Source organism: Tasmannia lanceolata, unplaced genomic scaffold (genome assembly GCF_043159265.1).
Source record: "Tasmannia lanceolata isolate RefF3 unplaced genomic scaffold, GAP_Taslan_0.1 ptg000008l, whole genome shotgun sequence".
NCBI lineage: Eukaryota > Viridiplantae > Streptophyta > Magnoliopsida > Canellales > Winteraceae > Tasmannia > Tasmannia lanceolata.
The window spans coordinates 30,843,565-30,870,425 of record NW_027518685.1 but is presented as its reverse complement, the minus strand read 5'-3'; the positions used below and the strand labels follow the sequence as shown (position 1 = coordinate 30,870,425).

Genomic DNA, 26,861 nt, shown 5'->3' with positions numbered 1-26,861 from the left:
TTTCTTTTTCTTTTTTGAAAATTGACTATCATATTCATAGCATGGAATATACATGGGACCAGTAGTCCCACCAGATTAGATTTGCATAGTATGAAGGTCCAAGAGCATACTCCAGTACCAAAAAGAAAAGTCCCGGGGTTTATCTTGTCAAATGAGTGAGTTGATCCAAGAGGATATGGTGCAGACTTAGATTTAAACTTTCTTGTTTCTATTGCTGCTACTTTTCTTTCCTTAAGAATACAAGACAATGCACAAGAAAGCCTTTCAAGAGTTCCTTCCTACCTATAGGCACAACAAAGAAGCAGCCGTAGCACAATCCAAACAAAAGAATGACAATTATCTCTCCACTTAACAAAACTCCTCCTCTGTAAGACAAATCTACATAAACATGGTAGAAAGCATGCATTATCAACAAGTGGGAAGGATAAGGAGATTACAAAAAATAGTCGGGAGTCTTGCGGGTTGTGTCGGGCTCAATCTGCCGTGGAGCCGGGTCAAATTGAAGAAAATTCTGATCCATGTTCTCCCCAATCTCAAGTATCGCTGCCATGTTCCCACAGCGGTAACAATAGTTTGGAGCGCTGAATACTGTTACGACATTCTTTTCCTGCAAAACAAAAAAAGAAAAGGAAAATCGCAAATAATAAGACCAAGTTAAGATCAAAGTTTTAAATTTCGTTTTCAGTGTCGGTTTCGGGCACCATCGAAATCAAAATATTTTGGTTTTGGTGGGAATTTCAACCAAATTATAAAAATCGCTTTATAATTTCGGTGAAATTAGCTAAAATTTCCGTGGAAATCTCCGAAATTTCCGTGGAAATCATGTGAATTTCGTTTCGGTCCTAACCGAAACCGAAATATTTCGGCCGAAATTTAAAACTACGGTTAAGATCAATATATTTTGAGAACAGAACTAGTGCCAAACTTCCTTCTACTTCACCCACCTGACACCAATTGTAACCTTCCATGACAAGCTGATGGGCTCTTGCGACAAGGGTCAGACCATTGGTGTGGTTGAACTGGCCGGCGATGTCCGGGCCGAATGTGTAGCCAGCTCCCCTTGGAGATATTCCCCACCCACATCGGTCATCTGGATCAGACCAGAGAAGATCGCACATGGGCCCCTCATGTGGAACCTACATTAGACAAGTCGATGAATACACAAAATAAGAAATTTGTAGTTAAGAATTAATAAAAAGACCAAAACCCTACATAGATTTTATTGAACAAGGCAGAAACCATTAAGACAGTGCTATTCTAGAGAAACATGAAGGGAAAAATGATATCAAGAAATAAACAGTAATACTAAAGTAATGTCTCCCATGCTTTGATATTGGCACCCTCCTTTCATTTTAAATTCCAGTAATCAGCTGTCCAAAGCTTGTAGGGAATTATGTTGCCATCTTTAAAAAAAGGCTTTTAGGGAATTGTAATAGGCAATGGAGAGACAAGTGCCAAAATAACGAGAAGGCTTCCAATATCGAAACATGGGGATACAGATATCAGCTTCTAATATTTTTAGTATTAACCATACCATAATAATAATAATTTGAACAGGATTCATGAAATTGTAGGCAAATCATGAAATGCAAAACAGTAATGTAAAGCTGAAAAAAAGGCACGGTGTTTTTTATTGTTGTGTCCAAAGAGTGAATCCCTCATGCTCATCCAAGACAGGAATCAACACGGTTGATATATTTCAAAGAGGATTCTTATGAAAGGACAAAGGCAAAAGGTTAGGCTAGATGCTGTGTGGAATGGCAAGATGCAAATCTAGGAGATTTCTTCTTAAGAAAGGACGTTATTTTTGGCGAAGTTGATATGGAGATAGGGTGAAGAAAGGGAAGCAAAAAAGAAGCCATTTGGAGGAAGATCGTCATAGGGAAGAACATGGTTTTAAATTTCGGCCGAAACGAAGCCGAAATATTTCGATTTCGGCACGAGCCGAAACGAAATTCACATGAAGTCGTTTCTTTACAAGATTTCGCAGAAATTTTACTGAAATTTCACCGAAATTCTGAAATTTCGAAAATTTCGCCAATTAAGTCATTTCGGCGAAATTTTGATTGAAATTTCTTTTTTGGACTTTTTTACAAAATTTATGAAATTTCCACCGAAATAGCCGAAATTTCAACCAAAATTGCCAAAATTGACACAGAAATTTTAGACATTTCGGTCGAAATTAAAAAAACGTAATCATAATCATATTTTTACATGATTTCAGCTGAAATTTCGGCCCGAAACCGAAACGTTTCGGTTTCGGTGGTGGCCGAAACAGACACCGAAACGGAAATTTAAAACCTTGGGGAAGAATGGTAGATGTATCAAAACATGAGGAAGATCATCATGGCCTATCTAACATGAAAAATTAGTTTCAGACATAGATGTATTTGAACCGTTCAACTCCTAGAGTGCAAGCCTTCTGTTCGACTGCGAGTGTTACAAAATATCAACACCATCGATCTTTTGGGAACCAAGAAGTTTCAATTAGCAAATATATGGGAGATGTGCATAGAAGCCAACAAGAATCACCGCTTCCTCTTCATCCATGGCAAACTGACTAGAAAAGTTCAAAATTCTACCTTAAATTGGTTTGATATCTATTGAATGTTCCTGCATTATTTTTATTTGCCTAGTAGAGGAGTGGTCTTTTTAAGTGAGATGGTTACATCATTCGATGTATGAACCCTTCTACAATGGCATCGGTCATATGGAATGGAACGGACTAAGGATCTTTGAGGATAAAGGTCTGTTAGGGGCAAAAATAATTTTGAGGCATTAAATGCCTTATATTAGTTGGACAACTTGGAAGAAAGAATTTGGGATTCCACTCAAGATATCCCTGGAAAGTAAAAAGAGATTATAGAAGATGACAATGAGAACTTTGACAGGTAATCTTCCCGAAATGAGTTAGGCAGTGTTTATCTAATGATAAAGGAGAGATACTAAAGACATTTTCCAGCCCAGCTGAAGTTGAGACCAGCGCATTTGAGGTGATTGTTTTCTAATTGACTTGCAATTATCTTATGAAAACTTCAATAGGTGCTTACAGAGTTACAGCAGGTTGAGGGTGACTCATTCAATGCCATTGCTTGAGCTATTAATAGTAGTTCATGATTGTCGCAGTCGTTTAATGTCATTGAAAATTTTGTTAGGGTGTGTATAAGGGAACAATCACATTCTTAAATAAAGAAATTAGCAGACTCATTAGAGAAAGAATGCGGGGAAGGCTTGTGCAAATGAGACAATTTTAAAATAAAACTTTAGGAAATGGTAGAATAAGCACAAATACCTACTTAGAACCATCACGTGATGGTTTGATAATTCAGTAGATAATAGATTTCACATGTAATTCATACAAATGTTTATACATCATACATTCACGTCATTTCACATGAAATTCATATCAATATAATTATGTCACACCTACTGATATATCATATAGTCTACCACTAATACTTGCTGTTTTGTTGTCGATTTGTTTTTCAGTTTCGGAATGCACTTCGGTGGAGCTGGAAGCAGAAATATTTCAATCGTTTTGTATTGGTCTCAATGGAAATTCAAAACCATAGGTATGGATTCACGTAGACTAATCAAATTTGATTGCTCGGGTGATCAAACTATTATTTTTTATAATGATTCTCTTAATTCCTAAATTTCATATTAGACTAGTGTTTTTATGTCATAACTGATCCTCGTAGAACCCAGAATGCTTGGGAGCCCCCCCCCCCCAATGGAATGGCTTAATATCAATTTTGACAGTAATAGGCTAATAGCAACATAATCGAGGATGATACTAGAACTGCTTGAGTGGATAGCTTTGGGAGGGCATCTTCTCAACCCTAATTGTAGAGTAAGTTTGGATTATGCAGTTTAATGTGGTGATGAATATGAAATCAATGCAAGGAGAAAGCTGCTCCTTTGGTTTCAAATGCATGGGATTACTGGTCGCTTGAAAGCATGGTGGAGGGCCATTCCTTAATTACCAGTAATTGGCTTAAGAAAGCTTTGAGACCTCTGTGGAGATTTATCTTGGATATTTAAACAGATGGAAAAGTATGCTCAAGTTTTAGTGAGTATTCCTTCTACCACATTCATAGGGAAGGACACCCTAAGGTCTGATTGATTAGCAAACATGGGGTACTCTGTAGGGATTTGGTTGTTCGGCGCCAACAGCCAGTGTAATAATTTTTTTCTTTTTTCTTTTTCTTTTGGCTTTTACATAAGTATGGTCCTTATTGCCTTTCCTCTTTTCTTTAATGAATCATTTTTTTTTTTTTTTGAATTGCTTCTTTAATGATATCATTTGTCCCAACAAACGTTGCTTGAGTGATTTGTTGCTGCATGAAAGCTTGGTAATTACTGGTTGGTGTGTGTAAAGGAAAATATATCCATAGAGACTGATAACGGAGCAGACTCAATTGCTATAGAGGGTGAACTTAGAGAAGCAATTGCTTTGGGGCAATAATTTCTTCTATTTGATAAATTGTTTCAATTATCATTTAAAAAGGAAAAGAAAAGGGGAGGTGCTCTTTTTGAATCAAACACAATTTGGCATGATGCAAAGGCAATTACCTTGCCAATAACTAGCACTAGTGGAGGTGTTTTGGATCATGCTGGATCCAACGCCATCTATAGTTATCAAATATTTAAGAAAAATCACCCCCACTCAGTTGTCCCCAACATCAATAACTTCGTGAATGTCACCAGTTACACATCTCGCGATGAAAAAAAACAAGTGAACGTCATTGTTAGAAGTATAAAATTGAATTCAATGGACTTCGGTGTGTAGTAGAACCTTGGGACTTTTTTACGAGCAAGCACCAGGGGAGGGAGGGCTGAACCTACTTTGCAGATTCTTACCACAGATTTTTTTTTATCACTAGCCAATTTTAAGAGACCACAAGTGATTTAAAAACACACACACAACCATTGGCAATTTGGTTTGAATTAATAAGGTTTTCTTTTCACAACTGGTTTTAAGGGATTAGTGAAAAATTAGACCTCAATCTCCTCACATGGCAACACGGGGATATGTTTGTCTATCAAATTAAAGGCCCTAAAAAGCAACCTTTCACAAGTGGAAGCATAGAAATTTTCGATAAGTTGAATGTCAAAGAAGCTTAAGTTTGAAGTAACAACCCTAGACACTGTGCAGAGAGAGAGAGATCGATAAGTTGAATGTCAAAGAAGATTAAGTCTGAAGTAACAACCCTAGACACTAAAAAGTTCCCCACTTGTGCAGAGAGAGAGAGAGAGAGACAGAGACGAGAGGTGATCATTTTCAAGCATGAATGGTCAACCGATATTAACCAAGAGACATATTGGCATGAATGGCATCAAAAGGTCAAGTGCAACCTAAATATGTAAGGTTAATAACTTGATTGCGACACGGACTTCTTGCACAATACATGAACTTTGCAAGGACAGAAAAGATGATATAGAGAACTTCAGTTAAGGGCTCAAAAATTAGTATAAGGGTGGGTGTGGAGGGAGCTATAATTGGTTTCGCCAGAAAGCTCTTTAAATCTGAATCGGGAGATTTCCATGAATTATGAGATATTTATCACGCCTTTCAGAGGCTCACTTCTTGAAGGAGATTTCCATGAATGGCAGGCAGTATAATCTAGAGGCTCACTTCTTGAAGGAGAGTAAGGGGCCATTTTTTAGTACAAACACGTGCTCTAGATGATCTCCTGTCCTTTCTCCAAGAGCTTTGCCAAATAATGGTAACTAAGTTTTGATTCGGAATGATCAACTGTTTTCCTAACATAAGTTAGCTGATGTGTTTAATACCATTCATAACAGCCTTCACCCCAAAACCAAGGGAACTTTGTTGATCAAGGTAGTCAAATGACTCAAATCTCCCAAACACTGAAACAGAAAAATATGTTTTATACATGCCTACATACAAAATGAATGGGTATAAACCTCCACAGATCTGTCCATTTTTAACCTCCACAAATCAAAGGGTTAGGATGCTACTATGGAGCTGTTTTTTGGGCACACCCTATCTATGTCAAGACCTATCAAATGAATGGTTTGCGTCACCCAAACGTGGGCCCCACTCTGTTTCTGGTCAATAGACATCTGGTCGATCGACCAGAAACACTTTTCCCATATATATACTACGTAACCTATGATTTGTGGGCACGAGTGTTGCATGTCGACACGGACACGGAGTGTCGGACACGGCAAACTCCCAAAATTTAGAAACGGGGACACGGCTAAAATAGAAAGTACATATAATCACGATTTGTGGACACAGATTCGTGTACCGAGTTTCGACACGGATACGAGATATCTGACATGGAAACCCCTAAAAATCTAGAAATAATGGCACACTCATACACGTACATACATATAAAGTTACTGACACTTCTAGCAATACACTTCAAGTGTCTAAAGGAGTGTCGACAAGGGTGGACACGGGTGTCGGACACGTGTGTCAGCAATAAATTCAAAGTGTCAGCCAAATCATAGCATGCAACTATTTCACATATGCGCACAGAAGGACACTAACATATAACGGGTGCATGAATATATATTAGTCATAGTAAAAAAAACAAGAAAAGACATTTTGAACTTCCCAGCATCATGGAAGCACAAAGATGACAGTGATTCATTTAGCGTAGATAGATACACGATCAAGAACAAACAAGAAATGGCAACCATATGCCAAATAGTAGGTAATCAACAAGACAAGACAGTTAAATGCATAAAAATAATAACGTGAAACCTCCTTGCATACCTCTTGTATACGATCCAGACCGCGAATATTATCCAATGTGTCCAAGGATGGGGAGAGACCACCATGCAAACAAAAGACCTATGGCATATACAAACATATGATAAGAACTTGTCAGAAGTGATCATTGCTAAATTCAAGCAAAAAGTCTGCCCCATTCAAGAACTCAAACCTGACTCTCAATAAGGGCAGTAAGGGGTAGGTAATCAAAAAGATCTGTAAAATACTTCCACACATTCGCATTTCCATATTTTCTCAAGCATTCATCATAGAACCCATACCTGAAACCATAACAATAAATTAGTAGATAACATATATAACTTTTACGGCGCGTTTGAATATAAAATTACATAACATTGCAATTATTAAAAACTACAGAAAGCCATAAGCAAATTCATTAAATTTGCAGTTTTAGAAAATTGTGCAATTGGGCTTTTCGGCAACATCATTTAAGTTGCAAATCAATTTCATATTAACTCTAGAGTTTTTTTGTTGTTCTTCAAATATGCAATTTAGCAAAAAATATTATACAAATAATCATGCTAAGAAGGACCAAGATGGTTTATCATTTTTTATTTTTTTTGGTACTAGACCACAATGAGTCCAGCCAATTACATCTGGACGAACCAAGATTAGAAAATATGGGTACATAATTGCAGGAGTTTGATGTCACAGAGATAGCATAACACAAATAGCATGTGTATGGCCAACCATGTACATGGATAGCTTACAATATCCAATCACATATAGTGCGGATCCACACAAGCATAATTTCTTGTCATTGCCGAGTGTGTGCAGTACCACTAAGAAAGGATGTGTGTGAAGTGCATACCTACAAGGTCTCATAATTATTCTAATTAGAGTTGGTGGTGCCCACCTTCCATGCAAGCTCAAAGAAATCTAATGATATTTAAATTGAGGGCAACAATTAGTTGATGGTTTCAAACATTGGAGACTCCCACTATACTCAATTTTCTAGTTTTTTTTTTTTTTTTGTTTTTTCTGAAAATGACTCTATTTTTTATGTTAAGTGGATATTTCCAATAATCATCAAAATCCGATGGGCCCTACCATCGCTTGTACGTTGCAACTCTTGGTGGAGCCCAAACCAGTGAAGCCACATAGTCCAAACCAAGCAAACTTTTTTTTTTTGTAGGTAAGCTGGGATCGAACCCCTGACCTCAGGGTGAAAGACACAGTCTTTACAAGCTAAGCTAAAGGCTGAACCCCTACCAACCGACATTGCCCATAGAATATGGGCACACTCAGAGTGAATCATCCAAATGGCTAATCATGCGAAAAGCCTGAAAAAGGTACCAAACATATTGATTAATAGCATAACCTAATAAAAAGGTTGGTCCCACTCTTTTTTAGGTCCAAAAAATCATAATGGGTCCCGCATAACATTCATGGAGTCACCACTATGCATTCTTCGGATGCCAATGGTCACAATTTACATAAATAATAAATACATGTTTTTATATCATTTTTAACATTCATTTGCAGAAACATAATAAAGTACAGTGGCATATAATTTCCTCTGAAGAGAGTCAAATGACTGAATGAGTGCCACACTGCACTGTCAAAGCTCACGGTACAATAAAACAACAAATGAGCTTTGTTGGTGTGGAAGCTCGAATATTCAGAAGCTCTGAACCTTATATGGTATTTAGTACTTAACCTATTTCAGGAAAGGAATTTTAGCCATTTTACTAGACAAAATGGCAATAGGAACGCTGCAATTGAACCAAAAAAGAAAGCGCGTACAATTGAAACTGAAAGATACAAATGCAATTTACCTGTCATCAAATTAATTGTCAGATGCCAACTATGTCACAATTTACTGAATCAAATGGATAGTTTCCTTCAGTAGTAAATAAATTAGCACATTGGACAAACAGGAAAGCCAATTGAATTACTGAACAAAGATGGAAGTCAAAGCAAATAAACAATTGTACAAAGGTTTCCAAGCTAACGTTGTGGGGTAAATTATATGATTGTACGTGACACAGTTAAATAATGCAGAAAATAATTACATAATAGTTATAGCAATACTATTTATCACTCCTGACCTTTATCTTGGTGACAGTTCCATGGTATTCAACCTTAAAGTTGTGATCCCAGCTTGCTCACCAACAAAAAATATGAACATGTCTCAATGCTAGCATTTTGTACATTTAATCAGTAGTTCAATGATTGGATAATAATGAAGAAATACCATGACACCCCAATTGGCTTAGCCATGAACAATCTGCTCGAACTCTTGATGCATATGCACTCATCTGAAACCAGGATCATCATCAATGATGGTAAAATATAGGACCGAATCTAAACAGAAGGCGGAAGAAAAAGAATGATATAGTTGCTCTTGTTTAGGCAACACACTTAGATATAAACTAGACTTCACTATGTATATAAATGACTGGCAAAGACCACAATAATCCTCAACAATGTCAAAAAATTTCCAAAAACTATTCTTCACCGAGAAAGAGATAGAAGGGAAGAAAACAGCCAAGTATCCACAGACGCTTGGCTTGCCAAACAAGCTACCATGAGCGAAACTCGAATAGATCCCATAAGAGAACACCAATATAACAGCCTAAATTAGAGAAAGAATATTGGCAGCCGAAAAACATAAGTACTCCATGTACTCGACGTACTCAACTCAACTCAACTCAACTAAGCCTTTGTCCCAAACTAGTTGGGGTCGGCTAATGAATCCTTTAAGCACTCCATGTACTGGACATAAATATTAAAATTAAGATATGAAACTGTTACATTCAGTTTAAACACAAAAAAGCAAAATCTGACAAGTTTAAATAGCCCCTACACAGTTTGGACATAAAAAATTAGAATGTTCTACAACTGCATTCTTTTAAAAGAGGCAGTCAGAAAAGAATGTCATTTCCTAACGTTTATGTTTACAATAAAAGTCAGCCATCACAAGAAACTTGTGTTGCCAACTGCAATACTTAGTGAACTTGTAAAGCACAAAGATCTTACACTTGAGTTATTTGTCGGCTCTCATGGTTTCCTCTGAGAATTGTAATTCTATCTCTATAACGCACTTTCAATGCTACTAAAAGTGTGACAGTTTCCACCGAGTAATATCCACGATCTGCATTAAAGCAAAAGAAAAATAATATTGGGAAGAGATGCTAGTGCATACTGCAACATAAAATTTATTAAAAAGTGCAGCAAATATAAGGTTACAAAAGCAAATAGATTGAAACTAGATAATATTATAACATCACTTGCTTGATTGCTAATCAGCAATGAAAAAAGAAATCAGGTAATAATACAAAGAAAAACATACCAATACATTTGAATTGAAAGTGTCAATTTGAAATTGGCTAACGAAGGCGTATGAGCACTCCCTGTTTGTAATATGTTAGTTTTTAAAAGTTGAATCCTGGCAAACACACTGAGACTTTTATTTATGGCGGTCAGAATCACAGAATAATCAGCTTTCTGGTATTGATATAAGGTGATGAAACTCAAATTCAGTATCGTGTCCATTCTTGAAGTTAGCCGATGAACAACAACAAATTGTAGCTACTTACGATTGAATGGCTTGCTATACAGGACAGCAGGATCAAAACATTCATTGGGAAGCCACTTTACGAAGTTCTTCAATGGCAGGTAAAATTCTTGTGCAATTCTAGTTTGGATTTTAGACAAAGAAAGCTAATGAACGTCACTGAGGAAAGCAGGAAAGAGTCGAGTCAGATCATTTGCAGACCTGAAACGGACAGTTTGTCCTTAATTACACTGGTGGTTGTTGTGATGGGCAAAACATGCTACCTTCAAACTAACCCAGGCAGAAGGCCTCCACATATTAAGAGATGTTTCCCTCTATTATAAGGTAATCATCTTTTCTTGTCCAAGGATTTGCTGGTAGGCAAATACTTGAAGCTTTTTACTCCTAATGAGCTCATACATTTTGTGAAAATTTTGAGAACTTGTTGATTGATTCTCAAATTGGATCCGGAAAGAGCATATGATAGGCTTGACTGGTCTGTCCTCTAATGGATGCTTGAGGCGAGGGGCTTCTGTTTAAATGGAGAAATTAGCTTCACTGGTGTTCATGGGCTTCTGATTAAAATGGAGTAATTGGTTTCACTCGTGTTTATTCTCCTCATTTCTGTCTTAATAGTGTTTCTTATATCAGTCAAGGTTCTTCGCCATCCTTTTTCAAGGACTGGGATGTTCCTAATCAACCTAAGGTGCAAGCCTTTTGTTTGAGAACAATTATCGTTTAGCTAGTTGAGGCATTACGTACAATATGGATGCAATGATAGACCACACATTGGCCATTACACAACCTTTAGGATGATTTGGAGCTCTTTCCTAAATATTTTTTTTTTTGCATGTGATGGGTGTTAGGCCTAAAATTGGTAACAGGTTATGGTAGGGCTGGATGGTCCGAGCTAACAAGTCACGACTGAAGGGCTGGTTGAGTCCTGCGCTGCACAAGGGTACAGACAAGAAAGAAAAGGGTCAGAAGACCAACCCGGAGTGATACTCCGGACGGGCGCTTCGACACTCAAGTCAGTATGAGCAGGAGTGCAGAGCAATGTCAGAGCAAAAGCTTAGAGTTTTGATTCTCAGATTTTCAGGACCCTCACCTTAGTACAAGTGAAGGCTATTTATAGTGATTCTGAGCCACCTGTCTAGGACAGGTGGTAGTTCTGAGCCACCTGTCCAAGACAGGTGGTGGCCTCTGTATGAACCAGGTCTCATACCTAAGGAGGGCAGGTGGAAGTCCCTGATTGGTCCAGGTGTCATACCTAGTAGGGACAGGTGTTGGCCTTCTAACGGTCCTTGTGAGGGCCACGTGCCAGCAGCCAATTGGATGCTGAGTTCGGACCCATCAGTGCTGAGTCCGGATTCCCTCAGTGCTGAGTCCGGACCCCATCAGTTGCCCCCTGGTTCTTCGAGCCATGAGAGTGGCTAGAAGAAGCAAAGAGAAGGTAAAGACAGCGTCTGGCCGGCCTTAAGGCCTCTGGGCAGCTCAGGCCGGACTCAGATTCAGCTAGGAGGAATCGTGGCCGGACAGGAGCCTCCGGGCGCCCTGGCCTGGCCTTGAAGTTTGGCCTGAAGGAGCACGGCTGGGCAGAAGGCTTTCGGTTATCCAGTACGGCTAAATTTTGGACCAGAAGTCTGGCCGGCCAGGCTTCCTGGGCGTCATAGCCGGGCGTAATTGGTTCAGGCGGTTCATGCGGTCCTGTCCGGCTAAGGCTGTGGACGGCCAGCCGGGCAGGTCTTTGTCTTCTAGCGCTTTTGAAGTCTAGCGAATGCGCCATATCCTGTCCGGCCAGCCGGACAGGTCTTTTGTCTTCTAGCGCTTTTGTCGTCTAGCGAATGCGCCATATCCTGTCCGGCCAGCCGGACAGGTCTTTTGTCTTCTAGCGCTTTTGTCGTCTAGCGAATGCGCCATATCCTGCCCGGCCAGCCGGACAGGTCTTTTGTCTTCTAGCGCTTTTGTCGTCTAGCGAATGCGCCATATCCTGCCCGGCCAGCCGGACAGGTCTTTTGTCTTCTAGCACTTTTGTCGTCTAGCGAATGCGTCATATCCTGTCCGGCCAGCCGGACAGGTCTTTTGTCTTCTAGCGCTTTTGTCGTCTAGCGAATGCGCCATATCCTGCCCGGCCAGCCGGACAGGTCTTTTGTCTTCTAGCGCTTTTGTCGTCTAGCGAATGCGCCATATCCTGCCCGGCCAGCCGGACAGGTCTTTTATCTTCTAGCGCTTTTGTCGTCTAGCGAATGCGCCATATCCTGCCCGACCAGCCGGACAGGTCTTTTGTCTTCTAGCGCTTTTGTCGTCTAGCGAATGCGCCATATCCTGTCCGGTTCTAGCGCTTTTGTCGTCTAGCGAATGCGTCATATCCTGTCCGGCCAACCGGACAGGTCTTTTGTCTTCTAGCGCTTTGGAACCTGTGCCTTGTATTTAATGCGGATGGCGCATTTAACGCGGACGGCGCATTTAATGCGGCAGGTGACGTGGCGCACTCCGGCTGGCGGGAAAGGGCGGGATTTTTCCCGCTCTTCCCAGCCTCTCTATATATACTGAAGTTTACTCTTCATTATTTACTTTTCATCTTTTACTCTCCTCCTCTTCTGTTCGGCTATTCAAGTTTTCTGCCCGCTTCGGATCAGTGAGCCCGGAGATCTTCGTCCAACACTTCAGTTCGGTAATCTCTTTAGCTTTTCTTTTCTTCCCTTTTTAATGTCTAGCACTAGTTCGGAGACGGACTCTAGCTCAAAGGAGTCCGGTTCGACCAGTACCACTACGGGGTCCGGGGCGTCAGAGAGGGCGATGCCGGCCTCACCTATCGAGGCCGGTGTTGAGGACGAAGAGATAGTAATCGTACTAGACGAGGAGAGCGGTGAGGAAGTGATTGTGGACTTAGACACAATCCCAGTCCGTGGGGACGGACCGGACCGGGTAGAAACCAGCGACGATGAAGAGAACATTGAAACGGCAGTTCCTCGCTCGCCGCGCATGCCAGTCGAGGTGATAGCGGAGGCACAGATGGAAGCCAACCCACAGTATAACATCGGGGCCCTGTACGAGGTGAACCATCTGTGGCCGGGCAAGCTTCAGACCGTCAGGGACAAATACTGTATTCCCAGCCGGTACATTTTGAGGGCGGCTGTTGAAGGGGATCGGGCCAGCAACGATAGTGCAGACCTCTGCCTATATGAAGAGGCCTTACGGGCCGGACTTAGGCTCCCCTTCCACCCCTTTTTTGTTGACGTACTGAATTATTACGGGCTGGCGGTTACACAGGTAGTCCCAAACTCTTGGAGAACGCTGGTCGGCTTCTTGTACCTTCTGGGAGTCCGGCTCCGTAGGAACCCCACCGTGCCCGTCTTCAGGATGTGTGCGCACCTGAAGAGGCATAAGGACGGCGGCTGGATCTACATCAGCCAGAGGCCCGAAGTGAGAATGATCACTGGAATACCTACTTCCATTCACACATGGAAGAACAGGTTTTTCTACGTAAAGGACACCGAGCCGGGCTCCCACTGGCCGTTCTCATTACAATGGAGAACGCCGGACACTCTTCTCCTTAGTAAGAAACCAGCCCTTGAGGACTATGACAACATGACCTTCGCTCTGATCAAAGAAGAGCTCAAGCGAGGTCAAATACACTGCTCAGAATTCGAAGAGGAGGCCGAGCTGGTAGCGATCGGGGTCAGTCGTGCGACGCCGGCACGTATGTAGACTTTTTAGGCCAGCATTTTATTTTCCTGGACTGTTCTTCAATTTTTTATAGTTCTGACTGCGTTCCGTTCTCTCTCGCAGAAACGGTGAAGCAGATGTCCCTGTTGGACAGAATCAAGCAGAGCTCCCAAGCGTAGGAGCAGCCCCAAGCCAAGGGCAAGAAGAGGAAGGTGCCGGAGTCGACTCCGCCGATGGTCGCACTGGCTAAGCCTCTGAAAAGCAGCCGGGCGACGCATAAGCTTGCCCTATCGAGCCGGGCAGATACCACGGGTCAGAGCTCCAAGTCTGGAGGGATGACAGGGCCGCAACACGGCGGGGCAGTTCTGGGCATCGCTGCCGCCACGACGGTTGAAGGCGACAACGTCTTCCGCCCGAACTGGGCCGTGCAGAAAACGGACACCGGTCTGGGGGATACCCGGGTGGCCACGGAATTGATGTACAAGGGCGTCCTCCCACGCGACCGATTAGAAGTCGAGAAAGAGGTGCCGGAGACCTGCGAAGCGGCAATCAGCTCCGCCCTCTATCAACTCCACGTCTACTCGAGGGACATGGCTAAGAAACGATATCTCTTCTCTGAGACGATCACAAGGATCGAGTCCGAGAAGGCCCAGCTCCAGAAAGAGAACAGCGAGCTTACCGAAGCCGTCCAGATCAAAGAAGCCGAACTCAACAGCTTACAGGACGAACTGCAGAGGGTCAAGAACCAGGCCGTGCAGGATCTCCTAAGTTCGGCGGAGAGGGCCGGAAAGAAGGAGAAGGCGGCCGTCGAGAAGGCCGTGAAGGAGACCGAGGAGAGGAAGGAGGCTCAGCACTTCGACTTGGGCCTCCAGGCCTATAGGGCGGGTTTCCTTCTCTGCTCCGAGCAGGTGAAGAGGCTTCACCCCGGCGTTTCCCTGGACGGACTGACCGTTCCGTATGCACCTCCGGAGGGGGAGGATGACGAAGAGGAAGACGAACCGGACTCCTCCCGGCCTGTTGAGATGGATGCGGAGGTGACTGTGGCCGCAGTCTCCTCTGCTGAGGTCGGCGAGCTTGCAACCCTCACTCCTACAGAGGTCGTCACCGAGGGAGTGGCCGACGAGGAGGCCTGAGTAGCAGCCCTCTTGCTCTTATCTTTCTTTTTGGTGGCATGTTTTTTGCACGGTTCGTAAGGCCCATTCTTTGTAAGCCAGCTCGGCGAAGAGAGCAATTTTGTAATATGAATACTTTGAATACAAATACACTTTTGTTCAACTGTTTGTACGGCCTTCTTTTTTTTTGTACGCATAATTTCTGTGCTGCTTCCTTCTCTTTCTGTCGAGCTGGAGTGGTTGTCCGTCGTTGACCGAGGAGGTCCGTGGGCCATTTACAACGAGCCGGAGTGAACCACTTCAACCCCACTTCAACGACCGAGAAGGTCTGCAAGCACCGAGCTGGGAGCTAAGTATGCAAACACTTAGAAAATATGTGAAGGTGGTTTCCACTGCGGGCGTCCTCGGCTGGAACTGATCTCCAAGCCACTAGGATGAGCCGGAGTGCACCACTACTGCTCGTCCTAAGTCTGCGAGAACCGAGCTGGGAGCTTGGTACGCAAACACTTAGAAAATATTTGAAGGTGGTTTCCACTGCGGGCGTCCTCCGCTGGAACTGATCTCCAAGCCACTAGGATGAGCCGGAGTGCACCACTACTGCTCGTCCTAAGTCTGCGAGAACCGAGCTGGGAGCTTGGTACGCAAACACTTAGAAAATATTTGAAGGTGGTTTCCACTGCGGGTGTCCTCGGCTGGAACTGATCTCCAAGCCACTAGGATGAGCCGGAGTGCACCACTACTGCTCGTCCTAAGTCTGCGAGAACCGAGCTGGGAGCTTGGTACGCAAACACTTAGAAAATATTTGAAGGTGGTTTCCACTGCGGGCGTCCTCGGCTGGAACTGATCTCCAAGCCACTAGGATGAGCCGGAGTGCACCACTACTGCTCGTCCTAAGTCTGCGAGAACCGAGCTGGGAGCTTGGTATGCAAACACTTAGGATATATTTGAAGGTGGTTCCCACTGCGGGCGTCCTCGGCTGGAACTGATCTCCAAGCCACCAGGATGAGCCGGAGTGGTCCAGCGCTGTATGTTGGTGTTTATATAAGTGACTCAAAGAGGGACACTTGTTCGGGAAACTTATTTTATTCATTCCGGAACTTGGATAATTACAGCAGTTCTTTACAAGTCTACGAAGGCAAACAAAATTACTGATAGTAGATCCGAAGATTTCTAGAATTCCAGGCGTGCGGTAGCATCTGTTCGTCAAGGGACTCTAGCCGATAGCTTCCTGGGCGGATGACTTCTTTGACTCGGTACGGCCCTTCCCAGGTCGGAGAGAGCTTGCCTACTCTTCTTGGCTGGGAAACGGAGGCCTTCCTCAGGACTAGGTGGCCGGCACGGAATTCTCTTGGTCGGATCTTGACGTCATGATATCTAGACATTTTCTGCTTATAGGTCGCAGCCCTGATCTGAGATTCCTCACGAACTTCTTCAAGCAAGTCAAGGTTGGCACGGAGTCCGTCCCCGTTGAGCTGCTCATTGAAATGGACGATCCTTGGGGAGGGGACGCCGATGTCAACCGGGATCACTGCTTCTGTTCCGAAGGAGAGATTGAAGGGTGACTCGCCTGAAGCCGTGCGCGGAGTAGTCCGATACGCCCAGAGCACATGATACAGTTCGTCAGCCCAACGCCCGGCCTTGCCATCCAGTCTCTTCTTTATCCCCTGCAAGAGGGTCCTGTTCGTCACCTCTGTCTGTCCATTCGTCTGAGGATGTGCCACAGATGTGAACCTCTGCTCTATCTGCAGGTCGGAACAAAACTTTCGGAAGTTCCTTGAGTCGAACTGCTTGCCATTGTCCGTTATGAGGACCCGGGGGATTCCGAACCTGCACACTACTGATTTCCAGAAGAAGTTCTGTACATTCTGCTCTGTGATCTTGGCCAGAGGCTCTGCTTCTACCCATTTGGTGAAATAATCGATGGTGACAACGACGAACTCACGGCCTCCAGAGGCCGGCGGGAAGGGGCCCAGAATATCCATTCCCCAGACTGCAAAGGGAAGAGGACTGATGATCGGGGCCATCGAAACGGGGGGCTGGTGGACGGCCGGAGAGAACTTCTGGCACTTCTCACACTTTTTCACAAGGCTCAGAGCGTCCTTCCTCAATGTAGGCCAGTACAGACCTCTCAGGAGGACTTTAATGGCGAGGGCCTTGCCCCCGAGGTGCTCTCCGCAGATTCCTTCATGGGTTTCCTGCAGGGCCAACAAGGCATCACTGGGGCGGAGACACTTTAGATACGGGAGGGTATACGACCTCTTGAACAGAGTCTCGCCATCCAGTGAAAACCTTGCTGCCCGCTGCATGACCTTACGGGCCTCCTTTTTCTCTCCCGGGAGCTCTCTGCTGCGCAGATACCTGATGATCTCATCCATCCAGCATGGCTCATCGTCGATCTGCATCACTACGGCGGACTGGCCATCGATACTGGACCTCTTCAGAAACTCCATGCGAATTTCTCTAAGAGCGGTGTAACCTGATGCTGCAAGCTTTGATAGCACATCCGCCTTTACATTCTCTGTTCGGGGGACCCTGACGACCTCGAAGCTCTTGAACTTATCAGCCAGACTGCGAACCCTTCCCAAGTACTTGATCATCCGCTCTTCACGGGCTTCATATACCCCCTGGATCTGACAGACGACCAGCTGTGAATCGCAGTACGCCTTCAACCTCTGAGCACGGGTCTGCAGAGCGAGATTCATTCCGGCTATGAGCGCTTCATATTCTGCTTCATTGTTGGACGCACGGAAACCAAACCTCAGAGCATAATTCAGGACGAAGTCCTCTGGTCCAGTGAGAACTAGTCCTGCACCACACCCTGTCTTGTTCGATGACCCGTCCACATACACTTCCCAGAGCGGCTCTTCCCAATCCGAATGCGCGCTGACGGACTCAGTCCCGTGGGGCGGGGCTGCTATGGACTCGATTCGCGGCTCGAATACAGCCAGCTCTGCTTCTGGAGAAGGAACTGCTACCAACCTGGGGTCTGGATCTGGAACTGTACACTCAGCTATGAAGTCTGCAAGAATCTGAGCTTTGATTGACGGTCTGGGCAGATACTTGATATCAAACTCGCTGAGCTCCACGGCCCACTTGACAAGTCGGCCTGAAGTGTCTGGCCGGTGGAGGATCTGTCTGAGGGGCTGTCCTGTCAAGACCCTGATCGTGTGCGCTTGGAAGTACGACCTTAGCTTCCTGGCCGCCATAATGAGGGCGTACACGAGCTTCTCTACTCGCTGATATCTGGTCTCTGCATCGTGGAGGACCTTGCTGACATAGTAGATCGGCTTTTGCTGGTTAGACTCTTCTCTGATCAACACTGCTGCAACTGCCAAGGGTCCCGCTGAGAGATACAGAATCAGCTCTTCTCCAGGCTCTGGCATGGACAGCAAAGGGGGAGAGGATAAGTACTGCTTCAGCTCCTCGAACGCTGCTTGACATTCCGGGGTCCAGGGCACGGTTTTTATACCTTTGACCGCGTTGAAGAACGGGAGGCATCTTTCGGCGGACTTGGAAATAAACCGCCCCAGGGCTGCCACCAGCCCGGTCAGCCGCTGCACTTCTCTGATAGTATTGGGAGGAGTCAGCTCCATTACTGCCTTGATCTTCTCTGGATTTGCCTCTATTCCTCTCTGGCTTACCATGAAGCCCAGGAATTTGCCCGCCCCGACGCCAAACGTACACTTAGTCGGATTAAGCTTCATGTTGTGTTCCCTCAAGACTTGGAAGGCCTCTTTGAGGTCCGCGACGTGGTCGGAAGCACTTCTGCTCTTCACTAGCATATCATCAACGTAGACCTCCATGTTCCGGCCGATCTGATTTCTGAACAGCTTGTTGACGAGCCGCTGGTAAGTGGCTCCTGCATTCTTTAGTCCGAAAGGCATCACCCGATAGCAATAGGTCCCCTGGTCAGTAACAAACGATGTCTTCGGGATGTCTGACTCGTACATTCTGATCTGATTGTATCCTGAGAAAGCATCCATGAAACTGAGCAGCTCGTGACCTGCAGTAGCGTCAATGAGCTGATCTATTTTTGGGAGTGGGTAGCTGTCCTTTGGGCAGGCCTTATTCAGGTCTGTGAAGTCTATACAGGTCCTCCACTTCCCATTGGCCTTTTTTACCATCACCACATTCGCGAGCCAGTCCGGGTACTGGATCTCGCGGACGAAATCAGCCTTCAAAAGCCTCTCCACCTCTTCTCTGATGGCTCTCCGCCTCTCTGGTGCAAAGTGCCTCCGCTTCTGCTTCACGGGCTTGCAGGTCTGATCGACACCGAGCTCATGGGTGCTGATTGATGGGTCGATGCCGGGCATGTCTGAAGGAGTCCAGGCAAAGACATCTGCATTGGCTCTGAGGAACTGAGCGAGATCCTGCTGCGCGGCCTCTGGCAGGGCAGAGCCTATCTGGACAACCCTCTGTTCGTCATCGCTGTTCAATTGGATAGAAATGAGGTCCTCGGCCGGCTCGTTGACTGTGATCTGCGCTTCATCTCTCAGATCATACAGCTCGATTGGCAAAGACTCAGACGCATTCTTCCCTCTCAGCGCCGCCGCATAGCACCGTCTTGATTGGGGCTGATCCCCTCTGACTTCACCTACGCCTCCTGGCGTAATGAACTTCATCTTCTGATGATAAGCGGAGGGAATAGCTCGGAGGAGGTTCTGGCCAGGGCGTCCTAGAATGGCATTATAGGCCGACTTGGCCTTCACCACCAGGAAGGTTACCATGGCGAAAGACTGGCAGGGCGGCTCCCCGATAAGAACTGGAAGCTCAATCTGCCCTTCAACCTTGACAACTTCTCCTGAGAACCCGAACAGATCAGAGTTGGCCGGCTTCAGACGGTCAGTTCCGATCAGCATCTGCTCGAAGGCGTGGTAGTAGAGGATGTCTGCGGAGCTCCCGTTGTCGACCAAGATCTTCTTCATTTCCCAGTTCGCCACTAGCATGGTGACGACCAGGGCATCATCATGCGGGAGGATCAGGCCGTCAAGATCTGCTTCTGAAAAGGATATCTCGTTTTCCGGCTTGGCCTTCTTACTGCAGGCATGGACGGCATTGACCTGCCGGGCATAAGTCATGAAGAGGTCCCTCCCGCGGTCGGCCCTCCTGAAATGGTACCAATAACACCATGAGGTTGAGGTTGAGGTTAAGGTACCTGAGGAGGGAGAATGGCCGGGGCAGGAGCTTGGATGCGGTCGCCCAGAGGTTGGGCGTCTCGGGGGCTTCTATCTCTGGGCCTCGGGTTGTCCTAGCGCTCCCTTCTGTTGTCATTATTTTTTAAGTACCTTCCGAGGTACCCTCTGCTTATCAGCTGCTCGATCTCCTCCTTCAGATGAATGCATGCATTGGTGTCATGGCCGTGACTCTTATGGAACCGGCAATACCTGGACATATCTTGCGTGCCCGCCTCTGATGTCTGCTTCTTCGGCCATCGGATAAAGTCCTCCTTCCGAATGGCTGCCAAGATTTGGGCCCTGGATGTGGTGAGCGGGGTGTAGCGCTCCCTCGGCGGGGGGCTCCTCTCCTTCCGGGGCCGGGGGGAGCTCCTTTCCTTCCGGGGCGGGCTGCTCTCCTTCCTCTGAGGCCTGTCGTCCCTACGTTGCTTGGCAGGGTTCTTCTCCTCGGGTCTTCTCTTGCTGACGGAATCCAGGGCGGCGAGAGTTTCCTCGACGGAGATGTACTCTTCCGCCCCGGTCATTAGATCTGCCAGGGACTGCGGATTGCGCCGGGCAACTGCTCGTCTGAAGTCAGTTGACCGGGCTCCGGCCAGAAGGGCATTCGTTGCCGCGGAGGGATCCAGGTTGGGTACCTGCAGGGCCTCCCTATTGAACCGGCCAACGAACGCTTTCAAGGCCTCACCGTCTTCCTGTCTCAGGGCCATCAGTGAAGCTGTTGTCTTTCGAGGTCTTCTGCTGCTCATGAAATGTCGGGCCAGGTCATCCCCGAAGTCGTCGAAATTGTCCACAGACTTGGGATTCAGCCGCGAGTACCAGTCTCTCGCGGCTCCAGTTAATGTGGTGGGGAGTGCCCTGCAAAGGAACCCGTCCGACACCCCGTGGAGAAGCATCGTGGTTCTGAAAGTCTGCAGATGATCCACGGGGTCGGTGGTCCCATCGTATTGCGGGATCTGCGGCATCTTGAAGCCCATGGGGACTGCCGCACCGAGTACTCTGTCTGTGAAAGGAGGATTGCTACTGAAGATCCTCGAAGCAGGGCGGCCATGATCTCTGGCCAGCTCTTCGATTCTATTGTCGATCTTCTGGATCCTCAGTAACATTGGATCATCCCTCTGCTCGGCCTGACGGGCAGGTCTGCTCCTTATGGCTGATGGGCTCATTGCAGAACCGGACTGGCTGAGCGGACTCCTTCGCCGGTGCCGCGATCCCTCTCCGTGCATGGGGTCTCTCTTGCTGCCACGCTTCTGCACGGAGGGAGATCGTGACCGGTGATGCTGACAAGGCTCGGGGCGCACGTTCCTGTCCCGCGAGCGATGGTCTCTTCTTGTGGAGTGACGAGTCTGGTCCCGGGGTGGAGACGCGTGTTCTCTGCGGGAGCTCTCTCCCCTCTGAACGGGTCGAGAAACTTCGACTGGGTGTTGCTGGAGTGCGGGGGCCGCATTCCTGAACTGCGCAACTACAGCAGTCATTTCTTGAAAAAGGGCCCGCATCTCCCTTGGGGTCGGGGTAGGGTCTGAGCGGTCCGAGTGAGGCGAAGTCCGCTCCACGGCCGCCCCGACCTCTACCTGCGAGGCCAGTCGCTCACTTCGTCCTTCGCGGGGGGCCGTAGCCCGGGTAGCCCGAGAAGTCGGAGGTGCTCGCTTGCCGGTCTGTCCTACCATGGTTTCTTGAGTAAGATGTCGAACAGCTTTTTGTTGCGGCTGTCCCACGGATGGCGCCAAATCTGTTAGGCCTAAAATTGGTAACAGGTTATGGTAGGGCTGGATGGTCCGAGCTAACAAGTCACGACTGAAGGGCTGGTTGAGTCCTGCGCAGCACAAGGGTACAGACAAGAAAGAAAAGGGTCAGAAGACCAACCCGGAGTGATACTCCGGACGGGCGCTTCGACACTCAAGTCAGTATGAGCAGGAGTGCAGAGCAATGTCAGAGCAAAAGCTTAGAGTTTTGATTCTCAGATTTTCAGGACCCTCACCTTAGTACAAGTGAAGGCTATTTATAGTGATTCTGAGCCACCTGTCTAGGACAGGTGGTAGTTCTGAGCCACCTGTCCAAGACAGGTGGTGGCCTCTGTATGGACCAGGTCTCATACCTAAGGAGGGCAGGTGGAAGTCCCTGATTGGTCCAGGTGTCATACCTAGTAGGGACAGGTGTTGGCCTTCCAACGGTCCTTGTGAGGGCCACGTGCCAGCAGCCAATTGGATGCTGAGTTCGGACCCATCAGTGCTGAGTCCGGATTCCCTCAGTGCTGAGTCCGGACCCCATCAATCGGTTTTCCCAATGACTGTACCAGAAGCATATGATGGGTGATGAGGTGTTAATCTTGGTATGAGGGGTACTTCCTATGGAAGCTCCTACCTTACTAGGTTTTATGGGGACTGTGGGAAGAAAAGATTACAATTTTTTCGGAAAACTTCCTTATATTCAACGTCACATAAAAGATACTAAATACCAAGAGAACGCTGCTTTCTTAGGCATTGTGAAGGGAGGAGTTCCAAGATCTGTTGGTGAATCCGTTTCTATGCCAGAATTGAGGTGAATCGACTGTACTCCGTATGAATTATTATCAGTTTATCCAAGCATTTGTCGAATTGGAAGGGTGATGAGAAAGAATTCGTCTGGACTTCAATTACCAAGGAATAGAGACTACAAATAAAGCCCAAGGATTGGTACTCCAGTACGGTCATTTCATATGCATGTAGTTACAATTATCTACAACCCAATCTCAATCATCACGGCGGCACCAAAAAGGTCCGAAGCTAACCCATTAATTACATCAAGTTCACGCTAAATTCAGCACAGAAAGAAAACTACAATAAGAACCCAAAAATCTGAAAAGCCAAAACCTGTTTCAGTACGAAGGGTCATTGAAATCCAAGAAGGAAGTTGTTCCGTGCCTAATTGGTCCTATAACACACACACACACACACACACACACAAAATAGAAAAATAGGGGGGAGAGGTGGATTTGATGCAACCGGACCTCCTAACGTTCAATTCGATTCCCGAAACATGAGTTTCTGTTTTTGGTTACAAATTCCCTGGATTTTCATTAAGATTGTGCCACAACACCAACCCATTTACCCACTTACATGACACTTAATGAGTAAATAACACCCACAATTCTATAACACATAATCCTACCATAACTACTTTGTAACTACATCATATACACCATAACATCTACAAAACTCAAGAGGAGGAGAGATATTGTAATTAGGGTAGTACTATACCGACCTACATAATCCCCCATGAAGAGGTAATTGGTATCGGGGGCGTTTCCTCCGATCCTAAAGAGCTCGATCAGATCATGGAACTGGCCATGGATATCGCCACAGACGGTGACCGGGCACTTTACCGGCTGCACGTTCCATTCCTCAACAAGAATCGCCCTAGCCTGCTCACACAATCCCTTCACCTCTGGCTCAGCCAAATACTTACATTCCATCAGATGCTCAATCTGCCTATCCAGATCTGCATGAGAAGGCATCTTAAATCCCTTTTTTTCTTAAGATTTCTCTTCTCTTCTCTTCTCTTCTTCTTCCTCTTACCCCACTATCTGGATCGATGAGAAAAAACGTGGATTTGAATGAAACTAGACCGAGATATCGGATCTACGTACCGAAGAAACGAGATCAGATCATCACGGAATTAGATCGGGTGGGAATTAGGATTTTGTGGTGGAAAAACGGCATCTTGAATCCCTTTTTCTGATTTCTAACAAAAACCGATCTGAAAAAACTTGGATTCGACGAGGAATGAAATCAGACGGAAAGATCGGATCTAGGTACCGGAAAAACGAGATCCGGTCGAATTAGGGTTTTGATGTGAAAATCTTATTTTCCTCTTCTTTCTTCCTTCATTCCTCGTACCCCTGCATTTGATTTTCTTTTCTTTTATTTTTATGTTTTCAGGCAGGTAAAGAGAGAAAGAAAAGAGGAGAGAAAATAAAAACAAAAATAACAATAATAATTTATGGGATTTGCTAGCGTCCATCGCAGAAGGCTTTTTGCGTCCATCTTACAGCTGCCACAAAGGCTCACTTTTCTGGAGACTTTTGTCTTCATTCACGAGGTGGGTTCTGTCAGATGCAACAGACCATCAGCAAAATGCCTTCAGCGATGGACTCTAGCAAGCTCCATATTTTTATTTTTATTTTTATTTTTTTGATAGTGGCACCGCTCACTTTGTTGTATTGAGGTGTAAATTTTGGAAAAAATGGAAAAAGATCTCCAAATTGAAGGAATCTTTCTCGCCTTAGTTTTGTTTTTTTGTGTTCACACCGGTGGCGCCGCCCAAAGTCAAAACTCTCTCCTCCACCTTACACGTGTCGATGCACAAGAGGCTTCCTCTACCCATGAGTCCGTGACAGGCTTGCCAAGTATGGACATCATTATAAGAAGGGCAGTGATAAATTCGCACCCCTGTAGGATAATTCACGCCCTGGAAACTTTTTAAAAAAAACCCCTCCTTTAAATAGGTGCCAAATTGCCAATTATCCTACAGGGGACTGAATATTAAAGGGTTAATCCTAACCCTCTATAGATCAGAAGGTTAGTTTCAACCTATGGAAATGATTTTTGGGCCACAACCTATTTAGATTGTGGCCCATCTAATGGACGGTTTGGATCATCTTTGGTGCGGGCCATACCGTACTTTTATAAAGTTAGAAGTGCCCTCGTCAAAATAGGGTAGTGATGATAACATTTCCGTTATCTTAAAAGGGGTGCGAATTTATCAACGCGCCTGGGAAATGATAAATTCGCCCCCATTTTTTACATGGGAAAACCACCTTTAGTGTAACTGGTAATCAGCCCGTCAAATCCTCCCCACGTGGAGAAATCAGCCCCCTACAGTCATAGATGCACCAAAGGTGGCTGTCCCAAGTAAAAAGATTAGGGCGAATCTATCACTCCCCTAAAAATTTAGGGAAATCATAATGAGCCCCTTTTACTTCCCCGGGCTAGCCAAGGGAAGAAGGGGTGATATATTATTTCCCTAAATAAAATAATATATCCACCCCCTTTTCTTCATTTGGCCAGCCCCATCTGGTGTATTTATTCGCCCTTTTTTTCACTGAGCCAGCCCTTCTATTGCATTTATGACTACTTTGTTTACATCATATTTAAGGGGGGTCACTGTAGAATGTGCAAAGGACAAATTATCCTAATAATGTGAATATTTGAACTACTAAGAATGACCCGCATAAAAGGGCAGTGATAAGTCGACTCCCAAATATCTTAAATCGACTCCCCATGTAAGACACATGGGAGTCGATTTAAGATATTTGGGAGGTTGAGAAAGACACATAGGGAGTCGATTTAAGATATTTGGGAGTCGACTTATCACTCACCCGCATAAAATCACCTTTACAGTTGATCTGAGTGTTCTCAATGGCAATTGGCTTGGACTTATAGTTGTTGGTTTAGATCCACTGGGCTGATCATGTAAATGAGGTGGGGAGCATTTATCATTTCCCAAAATTTATGGTTGCCAGATGTCTTTTAGGAAAAAAACATAAATGATTACCTTTTTAACATTAGCTTGAACTATTGGTTATTGGGATTTGCCACTCATAAGGCATTTCGCATATGGGCTGTTGCATGTGAGAGCAGGCTCACTTTTCAGCAGATTTTGTCTTCATTCCGCTACTCTCACATGCAACAGCCTATCCGCGAAATGCCTTATGCGATGGACACTAGCAAATTCCTTAGCTAGGGTTTAAGGCCTATTTGAATACCTCAAAATCAGCTACTATGTCGAGATGCTAGTCCAAAGTGGATTTGGAGGTGAATTTGGATTTTTAAATCTAAATTCGGCGTTTGGCAAGCCTTTATGACATCTGGATTTGGATTTGAGTGAAATCCACAAGATTTACAAATTCCTCATGTTGGTGTAATTTTTTGGATTTATAAATCCTTTCTACGAGAGGTTATTTATAAATCTAAATATCACCCGTAAGGGGTTAAAATGACCAAAATATACCAGAAAAGTGTTAAATGACTTAAGCACCCACATGACATTAAAAACTGATCAAAATACATCGTATTAGGTAAAATGACTGGAAAACTCCCGAGTCAGGCAAAATGATTGAAATACCCCTATAGCAAGTAAAAATGACAAAATACCCATGAGTCGTGCAAAATGACTAAAATACCCTTATGACATAAAAATGATCAAAATAACCTCATACAAGGTGAAATGACTAGAATACCCCAATATCATGGAAAATTACTAAAATACCCCTATATCAAGTAAAAATAACCCATGGCTCATAAAAAATGACTAAAAATACCATCGTGAGATAAAAATGATAAAAATACGCTATATTAGGTAAAATGACTAGAAATACCCTTATACCAGGTAAAAATGACAAAATACCCCCTAGTCGTACAAAATGACTAAAATACCCTTATGACAGAAAAATGATCAAAGTAACCACATATAGGGTAAAATGACTAAAATACCCCAAGATCATGGAAAATTATCAAAATAACCCTATATCAAGTTAAAATGACCTATGGCTAATGAAAAATGACTACAAATACCCTCATGAGATAAAAATGAAAAAAAAAACGTCATATTAGGTAAAATGACTAGAATACCCCAGGGTCATGCAAAATGACCGGAATACACCT

At 45.0% G+C, this 26,861-nt stretch overlaps 1 protein-coding gene across 1 annotated transcript; it reads right to left on the bottom strand.

Moving 5' to 3' along the window:
• Window positions 1-115: 115 nt before the first annotated feature.
• LOC143885164 (serine/threonine-protein phosphatase PP2A-1 catalytic subunit) lies at window positions 116-24,145 on the bottom strand. The gene is made up of 6 exons (XM_077389193.1): window positions 23,461-24,145; window positions 9,752-9,866; window positions 6,921-7,029; window positions 6,752-6,829; window positions 945-1,136; window positions 116-607 (listed from the first exon to the last, which is right to left on the bottom strand). The coding sequence occupies exons 1-6, from the start codon at window positions 23,711-23,713 to the stop codon at window positions 434-436; spliced, it is 921 nt and encodes a 306-aa protein (XP_077245308.1). The 5' UTR covers window positions 23,714-24,145; the 3' UTR covers window positions 116-433.
• Window positions 24,146-26,861: the final 2,716 nt, after the last annotated feature.